This window comes from Marmota marmota, unplaced genomic scaffold, assembly GCF_001458135.2.
Source record: "Marmota marmota marmota unplaced genomic scaffold, marMar, whole genome shotgun sequence".
Lineage (NCBI taxonomy): Eukaryota > Metazoa > Chordata > Mammalia > Rodentia > Sciuridae > Marmota > Marmota marmota.
Window position 1 is genome coordinate 17,750,706 of NW_026000026.1, and position 17,962 is coordinate 17,768,667.

General features: G+C 53.2%; 1 protein-coding gene across 1 annotated transcript; it reads right to left on the minus strand.

Moving 5' to 3' along the window:
* Positions 1-1,279: 1,279 nt before the first annotated feature.
* On the minus strand, positions 1,280-17,151 carry Plcg1 (phospholipase C gamma 1). Its single transcript, XM_015480641.2, has 31 exons — positions 16,972-17,151; positions 16,766-16,859; positions 16,560-16,607; positions 14,509-14,593; positions 14,335-14,418; positions 14,088-14,122; positions 13,854-13,926; positions 13,657-13,758; positions 13,366-13,484; positions 13,194-13,279; positions 12,999-13,119; positions 11,560-11,728; positions 11,294-11,416; positions 11,099-11,200; positions 10,820-11,007; positions 10,308-10,508; positions 10,113-10,232; positions 9,838-10,018; positions 8,894-8,971; positions 8,048-8,151; positions 7,742-7,838; positions 7,492-7,561; positions 6,821-6,978; positions 5,343-5,439; positions 4,978-5,202; positions 4,755-4,903; positions 3,484-3,598; positions 3,207-3,368; positions 3,015-3,103; positions 2,740-2,924; positions 1,280-2,559 (listed from the first exon to the last, which is right to left on the minus strand). The coding sequence occupies exons 1-31, from the start codon at positions 17,003-17,005 to the stop codon at positions 2,517-2,519; spliced, it is 3,537 nt and encodes a 1,178-aa protein (XP_015336127.1). The 5' UTR covers positions 17,006-17,151; the 3' UTR covers positions 1,280-2,516.
* Positions 17,152-17,962: the final 811 nt, after the last annotated feature.

Consider the following 17,962-nt stretch of genomic DNA (forward strand, 5'->3'; position numbering starts at 1 on the left):
TTTTGCGCTAAAATACTTCTTTTTTAAAAAATAACTTTATTATTTTTATGTGGTGCTGAGGGTCGAACTCAGGGCCTTGCACGCGCGAGGCGAGCACTCTACCACTGAGCCATAACCCCAGCCCCTGCGCTATACTTTTTAATGGGTTTCCTCAACCGAGATCACAAACTGCTCCTGCTTTCTTCCTGAAGAGCAGCCTTTTGCCCTGCGGCAGGAAGTGGAATGCTCAGACCTTGTTGGCAATGTTCTCCACTTGTGTCCACTGGGTAAAAGCTGTTGAAAGCTAAAGTCTGCTCCTTTGACCCTTTCCACTTGTCCCTGGTCTGCCAGCCAGCTGGGAGATGGGCCACTTCTCTTTGCCTCTGTTCCTGGTAACATTCACTTCCCCTCTGACCCTGTTTCTTCTGGTTTCCTCTGCCAGAGTCAGTGCTTCTTAACCCTGATCACTCAATGTCATCACCTAAGGAACTCGCAAACAACACCCAAGGGAGAGAGTGTTCAGGTGCCAGTGTTTTTCAGAGACTCCATGGGGGGTACTCGGGTGTTACCAGGGCTGAGACTTCCAGTGGGTGGAAGGCAGTGCCACCCACTGTCTCAGGTGCACAGCCTGTGTGTAGGTGAGGCAACTGACCACAGGGTGCCAAAACATTCAGTCCAACAAAGATGGTCCCCACTGGGTCAATCAGCAATGGTCAGGTATGGCTGGAGGAATGTGAAATGAAACTGATTTGTATGTTTGCTCGACTAAGGATATTTTCCACTAGGAAGGATCAAACAGCAGTAGAGGCAAAGGCAATGTGGTAAAGAGCCCACAGCAGGTGAGCCTTTTGTCCTGGAAGCTGCTAAGGGAAGGCAGAGATGGGCCTCCCTCAGGCCACATTCCAGGACACTTGTTCAGTCAATGAAGGCATTACTGTGGTCAGCACCAACAGACTGTCATCACATGGCGACATGGATGGGCCCTATCTATCTGCAATGCCAGCAGACCACTCCCTGCTCCAGAAGGAACACTTTCTCCTTGGTCCACAAGAATCTGAAGCAGGAAAAAGGGATTCCCACCAACCACCTCTCTGTGCAAAAGGACCAACCAACCATCCTCTCTCCACAATGGGATGGTGAAGCTCTTACAGGTGAGAAGGTGGCCTTATACCTCCCGTTCGTCCAGAAAGAAGATTGGCTGGACCTGAGAGGTTTCCAGAAATGTCTCACACAGCTTCTATTGCCAAATAATCACCAGAGAACCGGTTTCCCTGAGCCCCCATTCCACAAAGCATACGAGTTAAAGGAAAAAGGACATGAGGATGATTTATTTGGCAGTCAGATCTTAAGAGGGCAGCAGAACTAGCAAATGGCCAACCCTGAGCCCAAACGTGGGCAGTGGGTTTGCGTGTGCTGAATGCTGGCTATGCTATGAGGCACCATTGCGCCCACGGGCCTGGACCCCAGCCTCTATCCTCAGAGGTAGGGGCTGCCTTCCCGAGCTTTCCATCTCCTTCCCTGCATATTTTTACCAACTAGACAAAAGTTGTGCTGAGCCAACACCTTGGGTCAGCACCTGACTGACTGACTCTCCCTACCTGTGAGGCAGCAGCTCCTTAATTCCCTTCCTGTTCCTAAGGGAGAATAGATTGAGTCTTCATTTCATTGCTTAAAAAAAAAAAAAAAAAAGAAGAAAAAGAAAAAAAAGAAATAAAAAGCTCACCAGGATAGGCTTGGCCCTTTCTTCTCTTCCCCTCCCACTCCTCCACCCCTTGGTGCCTTAATACCCCACACTGAGCCCCACCCAACACAGCTGGCTGCCGCTCCCAAAGGCTCTGCTCTGAGATGGCCCTTCAAGGGTGAGGAGCAGAAGGAGTAAATAACTTAGTTATGCTACCACTGAGAAGAAAAATAATACTGCTATTTTTATCATGATCCCCTGTATCTTTCAGGCTGGGTAGTATTCCCGGCCATGGGCAATGTGCCCTTGTGCTGTGTCCTCCTCCTCCCTGCAGGGCAGAGCCCTTCTCCACACAGGCCCTGCATTCCTCCACCCTGGCTCCAGGGCTAAACTGCGGGGGCATCTACCCTCTCACTCTGCCCAGCTGTGGTTTTAAAGCTACAGGACAATGTAAACTTTGTTTCCCTGGCCCAGCAAGGCGGCTCCTCCTCCTCCACTCAGGAATGTCAGCGGCTCCTTGAAGCCTCCTATGCTGCTGAGGCAGCCTCTCCAAGGGGCTTCGGCCCTGCTTCTGTCCCTACAAGATGGAAGAACCCATCTCCAGAAGTCAGGGCCAGATGTGTGTGCTTAGTGCGAGACACAGTACAGTTTTTGCCTTCACCCAGAATTGGGCATGGAGGCCCAAAACAGTACATCTCATTAATGGCTTGGTTTTGTCTAGCATTCGCTGCTGGAATCCAGACTCCAGGCTGCAAGACCAGGAAGGCTGCCATGGCAGGCGGCTTCCACAAAACCCAGTCCAAGGCATCCCACGAGGCGTGCAGCACCTGCTGCTCTCAACCAAGCTGGGACGCAACTAGAGGCGGTTGTCTCCATTGACCCGAGTCCTCCTTGGGGCCCTGGACGAAAGGAAGAGTGTCCTTACTGGCAGTAGGACCTGGTAGATCAACGGGATAGCCCAGAGCAAAACAAAGCTTTTCTATCCAGGAGAAATGCTGGAGAAGCAGGACCCAGGTCTTCCTGAATCCAGCAGCCCTTTCCAAGCTGCACATTGACCACCTTCCCCCTACCACCCTCACCTTCGCTCCCGACTGTCAAAGTGGTCTGTGAGATGCTCCTGGGAGATGCGGAAGTCCTCAAATGGCTGCTGGTAGCGGGCTTCAAAGGAGCCTTCCCGGGGCCGGCCATGAAACAGCTGGCTGGAGGCATCTGAGCACCGCTCCCGCAGGGATGTACCACTGAAGGGACTGAGGTCACCATTCTCCTGCTCAACAAAGGCAAGTCAAGGGGTCCTCTGTACCTCAGGAGGCTCCCCACCCTCTCCCCAAGCTAGCCTACCCACCCTGATAGTTACCTTGGCAGGGAAAATGTCAATCTTAATGAGCAGGGAGGCCAACTCCAGGTCCTCACTGTAGTTGTTCTTCAAAGGCACTGCTCTGTATCCTAACAGGAGGAAAGCCTGGCCCTCAGCACAGGAGGGCACCAAGCAAGTGGCCCCACCCTGGCAGCAAGGCCATAGGGCATTATATGGAGAAAGGGTCCTCACCTATTTTCAGGCCTTTGACTGGGAAAGTAGCCTGAGCCAAAAAGTTCTGGTCACTAAACATGTCTTCCTCATAGACCACAAAGCGAAGGAAGGCAAATTCAGGGTTACTGATCTGGAACTGGAAAGGCTTGGCTGGCCACACAGGGTTCAGTCCATTGTCCACTGTGAAATTAGGGGCAAAAGGTTTCAGGACACCACCAAGAGTATGGCGGAACCTGTGGGGAGAGGACATCAGTGCCCAGGAGGGTGAGGCAGTGACTGGGGAAGGTAGACTCACCCACAAACTCGGTCTTCTGTTTGGTACTGTCATACTCAGCTCCAGCCACCTCAATCTCCACAAAAGGACACACGATGCCCCGGCCATTCTTCGGCAAGTGCCGGGCCCCCAACACCTGTGAGGCAGGCAAAGGTGGGGTAGGGCTGTCCGGCTCCAGCAGTCTCCACTGCAGGAGACTCAGGCAGCAAATGTGACATAGGGACAGTGCGCCCTCTGCTGGGCCTCAAAGACACAGCCCATTAAGTCAGGGTCCTAAGGGGATCCAGAGCAGTTGCTGCCTATACCAATTTATTGGAACTTGGGACAAAATTTTTGAGTTTTGCAATCCACTTCATGTTAAATCCATTTCAATATGGAAGTCTTTGAAATTATTTCCCCTTAGGACTAAAAAAAAAAAAAAAAAAAGTTTACCCATGGCTCTGCACCCATCCTCAATATGCCCAACTCAGGTCATGTGCTCATGCTCCTACACTCCTCTAAGACTCTGCTCAGGTCTCTCCCACCCTGAACCCACAGCACTGGGTTGGCCCTTGTCGCAACTTTTCAGCAGGCATGTGCTGGGGAGCTCTGGGAGCCTGGGTGCCAGGAGGCTGCTGGTCTCTTGAGCAAGCTTAACTCTTGCTTGCTCCTGCAGGCTCCTGGCTCATCACAGGCCCTGTCTCTAAATGAAACATAAAAAAGGGCAGGGATGTGGCTCAATGGTCAATGGGGCCCTAGCCCCAGGCCCATCCTCTGCCTTTCTGACCAGCCTACTCTTGCCAGTTAGTGGCTTCCTACAGCTTGGCCTTACTGGAACCTGATTCGTTTGGTGCCAAGATGGGAACACAGTCAGCTCAGCTCCACAGCAAGGACCCACAGCTGACTACTTTCTATATTAGGAGAGTTGTGTCTTCAAACATAAGGCCAGCTCCAGTGCCCCTAAGACCCAGGAAATGCTGATCTGTACCCTTGCCCCAGCATGCCAGCAGTTCCCAGCTCTGATGTCCCAAACAATCTCTACTCTTGGCCAGCTCAGTGTCAAAATGAGCGGCGGTGCACGCCTGTAATCCCAGCTGCTCAGGACGCTGAGGCAGGCAGGAGGATTCACGAGTTCAAAGCCAGCCTCAGCAACTTAGCAAGGCCCTACGCAAATCAGCAAGACTGTCTCTAAAAAGGGCAGGGGATGTGGCTCAATGGTTAAGTGCCTGGTACAAAAACAACAAAACAAAAATATTCCTTAGCCAAGGGCATCCCTTTCCCACCCTGAAGCCCCACAGGTGAGCACCACCTACCTCAATGCAGATGGCACAGGGCTCCAGTCCACGGAGGCTGCTCTTGTCAAAGGGGTCAAAGGCCTCGTCTCGCATGGTGCTTGGCTGTAGCACGTAACCACAGTGTCCACCGGCCATGAAAAGGGCCTGGTTCATCTGCATGGGCTTGTCTGCAAGAGCCAGTTACTGTGCATCCCAGCCCAACTACCCCAGGTCTCCCCTGCCCACCAGGGCACTGCCTTACCTGGGGTCTGGAAGTTGAGGGCCACAAGTTGACTGCCACAGATCCACATGGGCAAAGGATCATAATTGGAGGAGTCCAGCCGTTGGCCCTTGGGGTAGATGCGGGAGAGCTGCAGCCGATTGTACTGGAGAAACTTCTTGCCTTTGGCCTTGTTCACATATTTCTCAGCCTTGGTTTCCGGGAAAGACGACATGTCCCGGTAGCAGGCACGTTCTGTGCCAATCTCTGAGCCAAAAGGGAGACAAAGTGTCTGCAGGCACTGGTGGGGAGGACACTAAACACTCCTCTTGCACCAGCACTGGAGAATGCAGGCACCGCCAGGCCCCAAGCACACCGCCCCCCCCCCAACCTGGGCCCCGCCTTACTCTCTTCATCGAAGGGAACAGGCCTGCAGTAGACGACAAGCTCAGAGAGCTCAAGGGCAATCTTCTTCCTCCGTTCCATCATCTTCCCCTCAGTGAGCTGGTGACACACACAAGGCCCTGTAGCCCCAGGCTAGAGCCCTACCCAGGAGAAGGAAGCCCCTGCCAGCCTTGGGTACACCCACACTGCAGGTGCTCTGGGGCCCTCTCTCCCATCCCCTACACCTTCTAGACCCTACCAGACAATATATAAGGTCACAGTCCTCATTATTCTGTTCCTGAGGAGAGTCCTCCAACTCTCTTAAGAAGGTAGAATTCTCACTACCAGCCATGTCCTAAGGGCAGGGAACCCCAGGGCTGGCCGTGCTCCTCAGTGATTCTTTCTAATACTTCCTTACGCAGTCTCATCCCAGAGCAAAAAACTCCTTTTGGTTACCTGAGATCATTCTGGGGACTCATGCCCCACCTCCATCTCTGTCTGCACCTAAGGAAGATTCTCACCACCTTAGTTACCACAGAGCTCCCTCCTCTCCATGTCTAATACCAGCTGCAGAGACCCAGTCTCAAATGCTCTCCTGTCCCCTTTCCCCTGGAACTCCAGTTGTTTCCATGCTTCTTCTTTGGGTAGCTCCTCTACTCAGACTCCTCCTTTCCTTTTCAGTCTAGACCCAGGATCCAGCCCTTCAGCCTCCCAGCACCTCATCTTCCCCAAGGCACACTCCTGGCAAGCCTTACCACCCCAGTCCTCTCCTCTGGTTCCTGTTTTCCATAGCAGCTACAGATCTGCCCATCAAACACTGGGCATCAGCCTCCTAGCAGGAGCTCCCTTACCCTTGAGAAGGCCTCTGTTTCCAGGCTTCATGGAAGGGGTTTCTCTTCCCACTCCCCACCAAACCCCCAGCTTCCACCCTCTCCCTCATGGCCAGCCACTGTAGACTCCCTGCACTCACTCATGCCACTCCCATGCCTCAGTCCTGTCACCAAGACCATTTGCTGCTGCTCAATCTGGTGGGCACTTTGTTTCTTATCTCACTTGGCTGCACCTCTGCAGCCTGCAACTTATCAGAACCCCCCGGCTCTCCAGCAGCCTCTAGCCTCTCTGCCTGTGCTTCCCGGGCAATCTCTCAGGAGTCCACCCAGGCCCTCTTCCTATTCTAGACCGCCTCATCTCACCTAAGCCTCTTGAGTACCTGTCCTGCTTCCAGCCCTGGACTTCTCTTAGCTCTTCTTGCCTTTTATTAAACTGCCCACTAAGCTGACTCGGATGACTGTACCTCCAACTTCACATTTCCTAAGCATACCATACTGCTTTAGGTGTCTGTTTCTTCTGGGTCCCTGCCTAAGGCAGGGTCCATGGTATGGCAAGAACAGTCAGCTACCTGCTGTGCTGAGAGGACTGGTGCTGGGAGTTGGAGGCCATGGCTCCCTGACACACCCATATCCTGCCCACCAACACCTTTCAGGTTCTAACAGATTCTCACCCTGGCGTCTGCAGTCTGGGCCACTTCACGGATCTTCTTCACCCAGTCCTGCAGCTCCTCCTGGGAATCAGCTGCAACATCCAGGGACCAGTGGGCCACTGATGCCAGGCTGATGGAGAAGACGAAGAGCCGGTTGTTCTTGCCCTCAGGACGGATGGCTGGGATAATGAGGAAAAACAGCTGTGTTCCCTGTTCCATACCCCTGGCACTGGCTCAAATGAATTCTATCTCATCTCATTTCCTCCTTACCACACCTTTGGGTGGGTTAGATCACTGTGCAGACTCATTTTACAAAGAACATTTCAACTCGGACACAAGCCTCTGTCAGTAGTGATGGCACCAGAGTTCCAAACCCAGCTCTGCCCGACTCAGGCCTCTTCCTCAGGCCATGTCTCCACCCCATCCAACTCCAAGCCTGTCACACACCCCTGCTGCCCAACCCATTAGAACTATGGATGTCAGTCAGCCAGCCATCAAAATGTTTGCTCTCTGATGATCCTGACTGACTCCACAGTGCCTGGCACAGGGCGAGCATGCAGGGGCCAAAGAGAACCTAGTGTGTTCAGGGGTGTCCAGAATATGGGGGAAGTGAGGGTTCAGCCATTGGCTTCCTCCTAAGAGCCTGACCCAAGGAACACTGTGCAAGCCAAGAGGAAAGGATGGGGGCTCACCAATCTGACAGGCGGGCACATCCACAACCCCCCGCAATAAGTCCCCCAGCGGGCTGTTCTCGTCCAAGTGCTGTGGAAGCAAAGCCCAGAGGATGGTCAGCACAGCTGCCACACCACCTGTGTGAGGCTGCATGTGTGTAACAATAAGTCCTGTGACGACACAGGCTGGCCTGGGACCATGTGTGATGGATGTGTGCAGAGGAAGACCCTGGGAGAGGGAAATCCCAGGCCAGTGTGGCTCTGGACTCACCTCCCTCTCAGGCTCCAGGGCTGCTGGGTTGACCATCTCTTCCACATAGTTTGACGGGAACCACAGCTGTTTCTTCCCACCATAGTCCCCTCGCCACCTGTGGGAGCCACATGGTGCTAACCCTCAGCAATCACCCCAAACTCCCACAAGGACAGCATCCTTAGATGGGGCTCCCACACCTAAAGCAGGCCAAGACAGGCACTGCTGGTGCACACAGACGACACACACTCCACAGAGCACATGGCTGGGGCCCTGGACTCCTGGCCCACCACATCACAGGCTCTCTGGCTCCAAGGGCAGGCTCACCAGCCTCCATCTTGTTTCTCCACATTCTGGATGATGGCGCTCTTGGTGAAAGTCAGCTCATCCTCTCTCTGGGCCTTATAGTCAAAGAGGGCTTTCACTGCACACTGCAGGGGTGAAACACGTGGGTTAAAGCAAACAGGCCCTCCCTATGGCTCCTGATTCGAGGACTCACATGTACTTACACGTGCTTACACTTCCCATCCAGGCTGAGGTCAGGAGAGAGGCCACTGCCGGCAACTAGCCCTAGTTACAGTCCTCACCACCACACTGCCCTGCAGGAGGCTCCAGGGCAGACAGGGTGGAGAGAGGGAGGGCCTCTGCCAGGGAAGCTCCTGGCTATCTAGGTAGAACTCTGCAACCCCCACCCTGGGCCCCAGAGAACAGGGCTGGCAGGCCAGCAAGGGAGATTCTGCAGTAGCCCTACAGCCTATGGGCATGGCTGGAACCCCATCATTCCTCATCTCTGAGGAGCCCCTGGCTGCTGAGAAGAGGGGGTAAGAAATAGGGCATCCTCTCCAATACCTCAGAGGTAAGAGGAAAATCCTATAAGATTTTCCACAAGAGAGCAACTGACCAGTGTGCTTCCCATCTCTGCTGTCACCCAGGGAAGAAATGGAGTTACCCCTAGGGAACAATCTGGAAGGGTCAAGCTAACTCAGAGGACAGGGCTAAGGTGTGGGTCAGCCCCAGGAGAGCTACACATCTCTCACAACATCCTGGGCCTTAGCAAACCACAATCAGTTTTCCACACAGACCACAGACAGGCCCAGAATACAAAAATGCAGCTAAGCTAAGCAGTTGGAGATGCCCTCTGCCTTAGATTCCTGTTCTGAGGGCTAGCTGTACCTTGAAAGTCGGCATAGGGTTTGCCTCCACATAGAAGCCAGGGTTACGGCCTTCGTACAGGGCCCCATAGTCAGGCTCCTGGAAACAGGACACATTGAGATCTATTAATGCTTCAAAGCAGCTGTTCGTACCCATGGGTCCCTTTCTCCCACCACAGCTGGCCTCCACCTGGCCCCCCTCAACAAGTCCCTTCACTGACACCTGGTCCACTGAGAGCCCCCAACTTGTGAAGTGCATAGGGGCCTGGCCTCTCCTTTTTGCATATCCTGTCCTGAGGCACACATGATTCTAAAATCTCTACTTTGGCTCCTGAGAGGCTTGCAGCTAGGTCCCCAAAGGTTACCAGAAACCATGATTTTTGTTTGGTAGCTGAACCTAATGTCCACAAGAGCCCCAGAATGTTCCTGCCTGTCCCTGGATGCCTATGTCCCCTAATGACAAGTCTTTCTCAATTATCTCCTGTTCGAGACATCTTCTTTCAACTCAATGCCATGACCTGGGTCCAGAGTCCTGGTCACCCACTGCACCATTAGTCCCTGCTTCTTCCCTTGCTAGTTTCCCCTGCAGCTTGCCCTCCATCCCAGCACCCAGAGGGCATCTGCACAAACCCACTGTGTGGCCCACTCTTTTCAACTAGGAAAGTCCAGGCCAAGCCTGCTAGCAAGTTTCTGGCATCTGTATACTACTCCCTCTATGAGCTCAGGACCTGGTTAACCTGCACCTTGGCTCACTGATATCCTGCTTGAATGCCTAGCCTCATCCTTGCAGATGCAGCTCAGATGTCACTCCCTCCAGAATCCCTTCCTGGCGCCCAGTCTGAGACCCCTTCCATGGAAGCTTCTGCAACACTCTAAAACTTGGTGTCATGTACAGCCAGATTATCCAGTGACCATTAGATTCTGGGTCTCTCCTGACCCCACTGTCATGCTCCCCAATCCCCTTACAGCTGTGCCTATCTTCTCCAGTGCCTCCTCATTGATAGGGTAGCGCAGCTTCATCTTGCGGTATAGTGGGTGCTTCTCATAGTAGCTGATGAGGTCAACAAGGCTGTCAAACTCTGAGTTCCCCAGCATCACAGTCTGGCCCTCCTGCTGGACACGGCAGTGCTTGATCTTGCCTTCGGCCCTTCACAAGGACAGGATGGTCACATGGAGTCAAGGCAGCACAGACCAAGGTGAGGCCCCACACCCCCTCCAGCATCCCTGGGCTGACCCCTCACCGGAAGGAGATGGCATATGAGTTGGGCTCACTCCGTTTCCGCACCAAGAAGGCCCCATCACGGGGCACACGCATCAGCATGTGCTCGGCCTGTGCTCTGGTCAGGCTTGCATGGTACCACCTGAGGACAGGCAGAGTCAGGCCCCAGCCAGCACCACCCCTGGTCCTGCCCACCAGCCCCAGTCCTCTCCCTCACTCTTTGCTCTCGTGGGCATTGGTCTGTGGGACAGGCTCTGAAAGGCGCATCTCAAACTCGTTGCAGCGCAGGGGCACCTGCTGATAGTGCGTGATGAGGTCATAGAGAGAATCAAAGACGAGGTTGTCTGTCAAGAAGAACTTGGGGGTCCCAGCGTCCTGCCGGGAGTGGATTCGGCAGTGCTGGACTTTCCCGTTCCGCCTGAGGGAAGAGAGGATGGAGGGAGTCATGAGATACAGATCAGGGCTCCAAAGAACAAGGTCCACCCCAAGCAAGGCATCACGTCTCAAAGAGGAAGGTCAGTCTCTAAAGGAGCTCAGGTAAGGAACAGGAGGCCGTCAAAGGGATTAAAAACGTGTACAGTCACAACGCACATGTGAAGAAGTCACACTCCACACAGAAGCCTGGAACAAAGGCTCCAAGTGTCAAAACTATGACCATTTCTGGTGGTGCCATGGCTACATATACACACTGACAGAGCTTGTGCAATGAACGCACTAGGAGTAGGTTACCAGAAAGACAGCGTGTAGTCACCCACGAAGGTCTCACTCTCCCGCACTAGGAAGGAGCCATCGGGAGCCCCAGTCTCAATGCAGTACTCAGTGAGCAGGCGCTCTGCAATGTGCCGCCCGTCCCGCCCTGCGCCGAGCTTCCCATGGAACCACTTCTCATTGGAGTGCAGCTCTGTGCTACCACTGGCCTGTGAGGGGGAGGACAATAGCAAAGCCACTCGGTGACTCTGACCCCAGCCCTGACCTGGCCCAGCCCCAAGCCCCAGACCGACTCCTTACCTCCTTGGGCTCTTCCTCATCCTCGTTGCCTTGGTCACTGCTGGTCTCCTCAGAGTAGTAGATCTTGCTGCTGGTCAAAACGAAGTAGTGGGGATACCACTCCTGGAACAGACCAAAGGGGCCTGTGAGCCAGGGCTCTCACCACCCTGCCAGCATGCCCTGCCCTGCCCTGCCCTGCCCTGCCCGGGAGCTCACGTGGTTTATGGGATCCTCCAGGTAGAGGATGCCATTCTTGATGGAGTTGCTGATGTCGTTCTCAGAGTACATCACCGAGCTGGGCACCTCCTCATAGGCACTGCCCTCGGCCAGCTTCTTGTGCTGCATGGAGCAGGCCAGGTCATGGCATTGCCTGCTCCAGTCCTAATTATACCTCCTGCTGGAGGACTAGACCAAAAGCAAGAACCTGGCCTGGGAGAGGCATTGCAAGTGTGGGGCTCCTCCCACCAGCCCTCCACCCCTACCTTGATAAGGATCTTCCTCTTGAGCTGGTTGGGTGAGGGGAGTCCATCAGCAGTGATGTCCACAGGCTTGGTGAGAAGTGTGTCCCCAAGCACCTTCTTGAAGTACTGAGCCATGTTCCTCTGCTGGGCAATGCTGCAGTGGTCCTCAATAGACAGAATGACAGGGTACCTGTGGGACAGGACATGAGTGCAGTTGATGCAGACCCTACAATTCTGTGGGGTGAAGGCTCAGTCCAAACAGCACCCTACCCACAGCCCTGGTGCTGGGAGCCAAGGACCTGGGAGCATCCTAATCTAGCAGCTCTCTCAGAAGAGAGGCGGCTGTGGCCACAGCTACTGGTATAGTGGAACGGGTGGGAACCAAGAGGGGCAGGTGCTGCAGAAGGAAGCCCCAGAGTTGGTTGGTTTATGGAGGCTGCCAGATAGTGCAAAAAAGATATTCTACACTAAAAAGAGGTCAGGGAAGAGTAGAAGCAGCCTCTAAATACAGCTATCAGTGGGGCTGAAGTTGTAGTCAGTGGTGGAGAAGTTGCCTAGCATGTGTGGGGCCCTGGGTTCAGTTCTCAGCACAGCATATAAATGAATGAATAAGGGCTGGGGCTGGCGCTCAGCGGTAGCACACTTGCCTGGCAAGTGTGGGGCACTGGGTTAGATTCTCAGCACCATACATAGATAAATAAAAATAAAGATCAAAAGAAAAAAAAAGCAAGTGTTAAAAAAATAATAAAATTTAAAAAATGAATGAATAAAATAAAGGTCCATCTAAAAAAAGATATTAAAAAAATAATAAAAAATAAATAAATACAGCTATGGTAGGGTCAGTGAGGTACAAAAGATTAATGACCACAAGTTAGGTAATGAATAGGAACTAAGGAATGAGTCACAGATAATTCTCTGGACTATGAAGGAAAAGGAGCTAGTGGGACACTGGCCTGTAGAGATAAAGGCTGATGCCTGATGTGGTAGTGCATACCTACAATCCCAAAGACTTGGAAAGCTGAGGCAGGAGGATTTCAAATTTGAGGCCAGCCTTAGCAACTTAGTGAGGCCCTAAGCAACTTAGTAAGACCTCTGTCTCAAAATAAAAAATAAAAAGGGCCAGGGATGTAGCTCAGTAGTGAAGTGTCTCTTCAATCCCCAGTACCAAAACAACAAAACAAAACAAAAACTAAAAAGATCAAGGTTAAGGACATGTTTTTTGAGGGTGAGATGACTTGAAGGTGTTCCACAGGCCATAAGGACCTATAAAAAAGGTGGGCCAAAAATGCAGGAAACAAGAAGAACATGGGAAACAACAGCTCAAGCAAGAAGAAGGAGAGGAGAGGCCAAGAGGAAAAATAAAGATGGAGGGCAGGGGGGATGGGGCAGGGCACATGAAGGGTCCCGGGAGTGAGAGAGCTGGAGCCAAGATCACCCCCGGAACCCCCATGCCCACTCACTCTGAGGCCACGAAGGCATGCTCCTTGATGGTGTGTAGGACATCTGAGAACTTGATCTTGGTGGTAAGAGTGTGTCCATGGTAAATGACTGGCATCCCATCTGGGCCATCCCAGCAGTCCACTGAGGAGTAATATCACCACGGTCAAGGGAGCATGACCCTCACCTTCCCTCCCCAGCCCCTGGTCCCCACGCACACTCGATGCAGCGACAGCCCATCCGCAGGCAGCGAGCATAGGCTTCCAGGGAGGACTCGCTGGAGAACTGGTCCCCGGTCAGGTACCTGGACAGTCAAAGAGAGAGGCAGGTGTGGTCCAGTGGGCCCTCCTTCCTAGAGGGGCTAGGCAGCGTAGAAGGAGCCACACTCACGTGTTGTGCGAAGAGGAGATCCAGTAGTGGGAGAGCGGGTTGTTCATGGTGTCTGGGGACACTGCATCCAGCTGGGAGTTCCACACGCTGTTTTCTTTGGAGAACAGGAAGGTGACAAACTGTCCAGGAACAAATGTGGAAGGGATGAGAAAGTGAGCACCAGCTGCCACCCAGGATGCCACCCAGAAGAGGGTGCCCAGCCTCAACTGGGCAGGGCAAGGTAGAGAGCCAGCAGGCATTAGGTGGCATCCCGGGGGAGAGTCTAGTTCCTAGGGCCTAGGTGGAGCTCACCTCATCCAGGAAGAAGTACGGCTCCTCGATCTCTCGCAAGGGGTCTCGGAGAAAGCTGAGCATGAACTCCTGCACCTGGAGGCGGTCCACAGCCCACAGCTCCTGAGTGGTGGGGAAAGCAGGCATGAGACAAGCCTCTAGTCAGTGGTGAATGCTCCCCCGACCTCCACCAGCATGACACCCTTGCCCAACCATACCCCTTGGTACTCAAGGAGGAACTGCTGGAACTCAGGAAGGGACACTCGGCAGAGCTCTGGCCGCTCCCCAGTCCTACAAAGAAAAGGCTAGTGCCTACATGATGGACAGATAGCAGGGGCCCTTCGGAGGACAGAGCCTAACTCCCAGCCAGCATAGCTCACCCCTCCCATCACTTCCCCACCTGAATCAGAATCACCCAGGGGAGAGCCCCACCTCCCATCTCCAAACCAAACCTCAAGGTGCTGGAATCCAAGAAGGGGAGGTCCATCTGCAGGAAACAGAACCTGGTCAGGGACAGAGCCTGGGAGATCACACAGGCAAGGGGCTCTCAGGAAGAGGCTGGGACAACAGATGGGGGCAGGCCTCAGGGGGCAATGGCACCCAAAAGCTCCCAAGCAGGGCGTCAGGGCTGAAGCAAGCAGGGTTGGGGGTGGGGTAGAGAAGGAGAACAAGGGCAGGGAGGACAGGCGGCTCATGCACCGTCTTCTGGGCGCTGTACATGAGGCTGCGGTACAGCTGAGCAAACTGTCCATAGGTGATGTCCCCAGTGCGTTGCTCCAGGTCCTGCATAATACAGAGCACGACTGTTGGTTAGGGCACAGCTGAGGGGCTCCTGGCCTCCCCCACCCTGCCAGAGTCCCCAGAGGCCCTTACCGTCAGCCGCTCTCGGAGGAAGCGCATGTTGGGGACCCGGTAATTGACCTGAGACAGCATGTTCTTCAGGTCCTTGGCTGATATACTAAAAAAAAAAGACACGCCCCCAGGGATCTCATCCAGTTTCTTACACTCTCTGACCCAATGGTTGAGTTCACCTGGGGCTGGTCAAGTAAACAACTCTAGTTGGAGAACTTGGCAACCTGATGGCAAGTCTGGATTAGAACCTAGCAGTGAGGGATGTACCTTTCTTTCTCTGGGCCTAGGTTTCCTCATCTATGCAAAAAAAAAAAAAGCTCATGATTCTGGCAAGAGGTGACGAGGCTCAGTCAAGCAGGGTAGGCATAGGAGGGAAGGAAAACCATCTCCGGCCCACTTCTCACTAGCACTACTGTAGCCTGTGCCTCCAGCTGTCCAGCTGGCTTGGAACTGGGTTCTCCATCTGATATCTACCCAGAAACCTCAGAACCCCAGCCCCCAGGCTGTTAGCACCAAAGTGAAAGGGGCCAGGCAGGGAGAAGAATTCAGAGAGCCATGTGTCCCTGCCTTCCAGGATTGCTGTTGCCCAGAAAATGGGGCCAGGATGCAGACTGGAGACAGGATGGACAAGATGGAGAAGGGAGGCTCTCTCCTGGAAGGTGGTGTTGGAAGGGAGGGGACACTCCTTTTCTGGCCTGATAGCCTGGCAAGAAGCACTGAAATTCCCTGAGGGGACTCAGTTCTGCACCAAGGGTCAACTGCTGTTGAGCAAGTGCTCGCTGTGCACAAGTACTGCCTCACCTGACCCTGAGTCACCCAGGAGGTTGATGTGCCAAAGTCCCCATTTTCCAGAAAGGAATGGATATTCTCTTCTGATTACCACCCTTTCCCTCTTTCCTATCAGTATATGAACAGCTGTTGTTCTGTCATCCCACCTAGCTCTCTGTTCTCCTCTGTGGCAAAACCCCTGGGAAGAGTCACCCACACTCCCTTAGTGTCCTTGAGCCTCTCTTACCACCTGGCTAATGATGCTCTGCCCACCATGTTGCTAAGCACATAGTTTACTCGCAGTTGTCACCACTCCCTCCTCTCCATGGCTTCCTCTTATCCTCACTACTGCCACTCAACCCCAATCCCTAATGTGGGAATGGTCTGGGATCAGCCCCTGGACCTCTTCTCTTTTCTTGCTACACCTGCCCCTTGGGTGATGACTTCCTACCCGCAGGAGTTTCCCTATCATCAATATACTCAAGTCAGTATGTCCAACTTCTCTCCTGAACTCATTCTACCCACCTACCAACTCCACACCTCTATCCTACACACACTGTAAGACTCACACCTGCAGTGAACCCCTGAACTCCCCACAATGTGTTCCTCCTAAGGTCTTCCTGCTCCAGTCAATGGCAATCCCATTTTTGCAGTTGCTCAAGTCAAAAAGCCTACTGATCCTTGACTTTCTCTCATACCCCAAAATCAATATGTTAGGAAATTCTTTCTTGGCTCTGTCTTCAAAATAGAAGATAGCCTGAAATGAACCACTTGCTACCATTTACCACCCAGATCCAAGTCCTGCCTTTTTTCTTGTAGAGGGTGAAGCCACTCAGAAAAGCCCTCCACATAGCCATCAACATGTTCCTGAGCAAATTAAGACGGAGCACGTTACTCTTCTCTTCAGAACCTCCTGTGGTTTGCCACTTCTTGGGATGATCAGAGGGCCTGACTATGGTGCAGCACCCACACCATCCCATCTGGTCTTTGTTTCCCCCAACTCTTCTTGACCCATATGGCTGCCCTACCAGCTGTGAAAGCCATGAACTACAAGGCACCCCCCTCATGTACTACCAATCACCCTGACCCTCTGGGTGACTTACATGACACCTAGAGTCAGGTCTGAATGTCCATTCTTTGCCCTGTGGCAGAGCACATGACCGCCAGAGGGTTTTCTGCAGAAGGAGACTTGTGCCAGAATCCCCCACCCCACTTAAGGCAGGATGGTTCCCTCTGGCTCTTCAGGTGGCTGCTCAGAGGCTACTGTCCTGGCTACTGAGTATGAGTTACAGCTCAGCACCTACCGATCCTCACGATTCCGATCCACTGAGTAGAACTGTTTTCGGAGCCACCTGGAGAGAGAGAAACCTGAGGTGAGGGTCACTTCTCCAGCCAGGGCAATCCCAGGGGGGAAAGGGGAGCAGATGGTGTCTGGGCACACAGAGTCCCTGCCCCTGCTGCCCTTACCCCCAAGGTCCCCTGTCCTAATTACATCAGGCATGGTTCTTACCTCTCAATCTGCAGGGGTGTGGCTGCCTTTAATGTGTCCTCCATCAACCAAGTTAAGCCCTTGATCCACATGTTCACTTCATCCTCAGATGTGGCTGTGAGCAAAGGTAACAGCTGAGCTTATTAAGGCACATACCTCTCATGGGGGCAGGGCTGAAAGCATTCCCCTTACCTACCCCTACCTCCTTCCAAACCCTCGACTCCCACCTTGCAGGCTCAGGGTTTTTAGGCGGAATTCCATTCCATAGAGGATGACAAAGCAGTGTGACTGGTCTGGCCGGAAAGCAGGGTCCTCTTGATAGCGATCAAAGTCCCGTGAGGTCTTCCCAGGGCGAATCTCCTTGATTTCACGAATATCAACTAGGAAGGTAGTGAAGAGGCCAGGGTCAGTCTAGAGCCCACCAGAATTGCACTAAAAGGAGGGCGGCCTGATTTCCTCATTCATTCCCACTCCTTCCCTCAGGGAGCAACCACAAAGAAAGTTGCTCCCACTGTTTCTCCGGGGCAAAGCCAAAACCACTCACAAGCAATCTAGGCAATAAAAGAGAACTGGGTTGATCTAAGAATAGACCTTTACTAAAGGATGAGAGGCCAATGAAGGCTATCAGGGCAGGGAGCTGTGTGGCATCTCACTCCCTTCTTTGTTCCCTTACAGAAAATACAGCCTGGACTCTTGGACCTGGAAAAGAGCTGCACATCAGAAGAAGCAATGGAGACCAAGGCTGTTCCGGAACACAAACACACAACCAATCATGAAGTCTCAAGGGTAGGGCTAAACAGGTCCAGATGGGTCTCAGGCCCATAAAACTGGTATGTGCCTGAAATGCTCCACACCCTAAAGACATCCCCACAGAAGTTCCAGCAAGAGGCCTAGTCTCCCCTAAGGCAGCAGCTGTCCAAGTGCTGCAGATATCCTGGGCCCAGCCCACCAGTTGGCCTGACACCACTTCCTTATCAAAGGGACCTCACACATCACAGGCTGAGAAGTATACAGGCCTGAATGGCAAGTGACCTGCCTTGGCCACTAACCTGAATGATGATTCAGAGCAACTAAGCCAAGGGACTCATTTAACTTCTCAGTTTTACCACCTATAAGGCAAAGGGCTTAAACTGAGTTTCTCTGGAAGGTAGGGTGGTAGAGAAAACATGCACAGGCTCTGGGGCAAGACTGCTGAACTAGAATCCTGGCCCCACCTTA

Coding starts and splice junctions, on each gene's coding strand:
- Plcg1 (XM_015480641.2), bottom strand. CDS start 17,005: ATGGAATTCCGCCTAAAAACCCTGAGCCTGCAAG. Junction 14,123..14,334: donor TGTACAGCGCCCAGAAGACG/GTGCATGAGCCG, acceptor TGTTTCCTGCAG/ATGGACCTCCCCTTCTTGGA. Junction 3,369..3,483: donor ACAGAAGACCGAGTTTGTGG/GTGAGTCTACCT, acceptor CTAATTTCACAG/TGGACAATGGACTGAACCCT.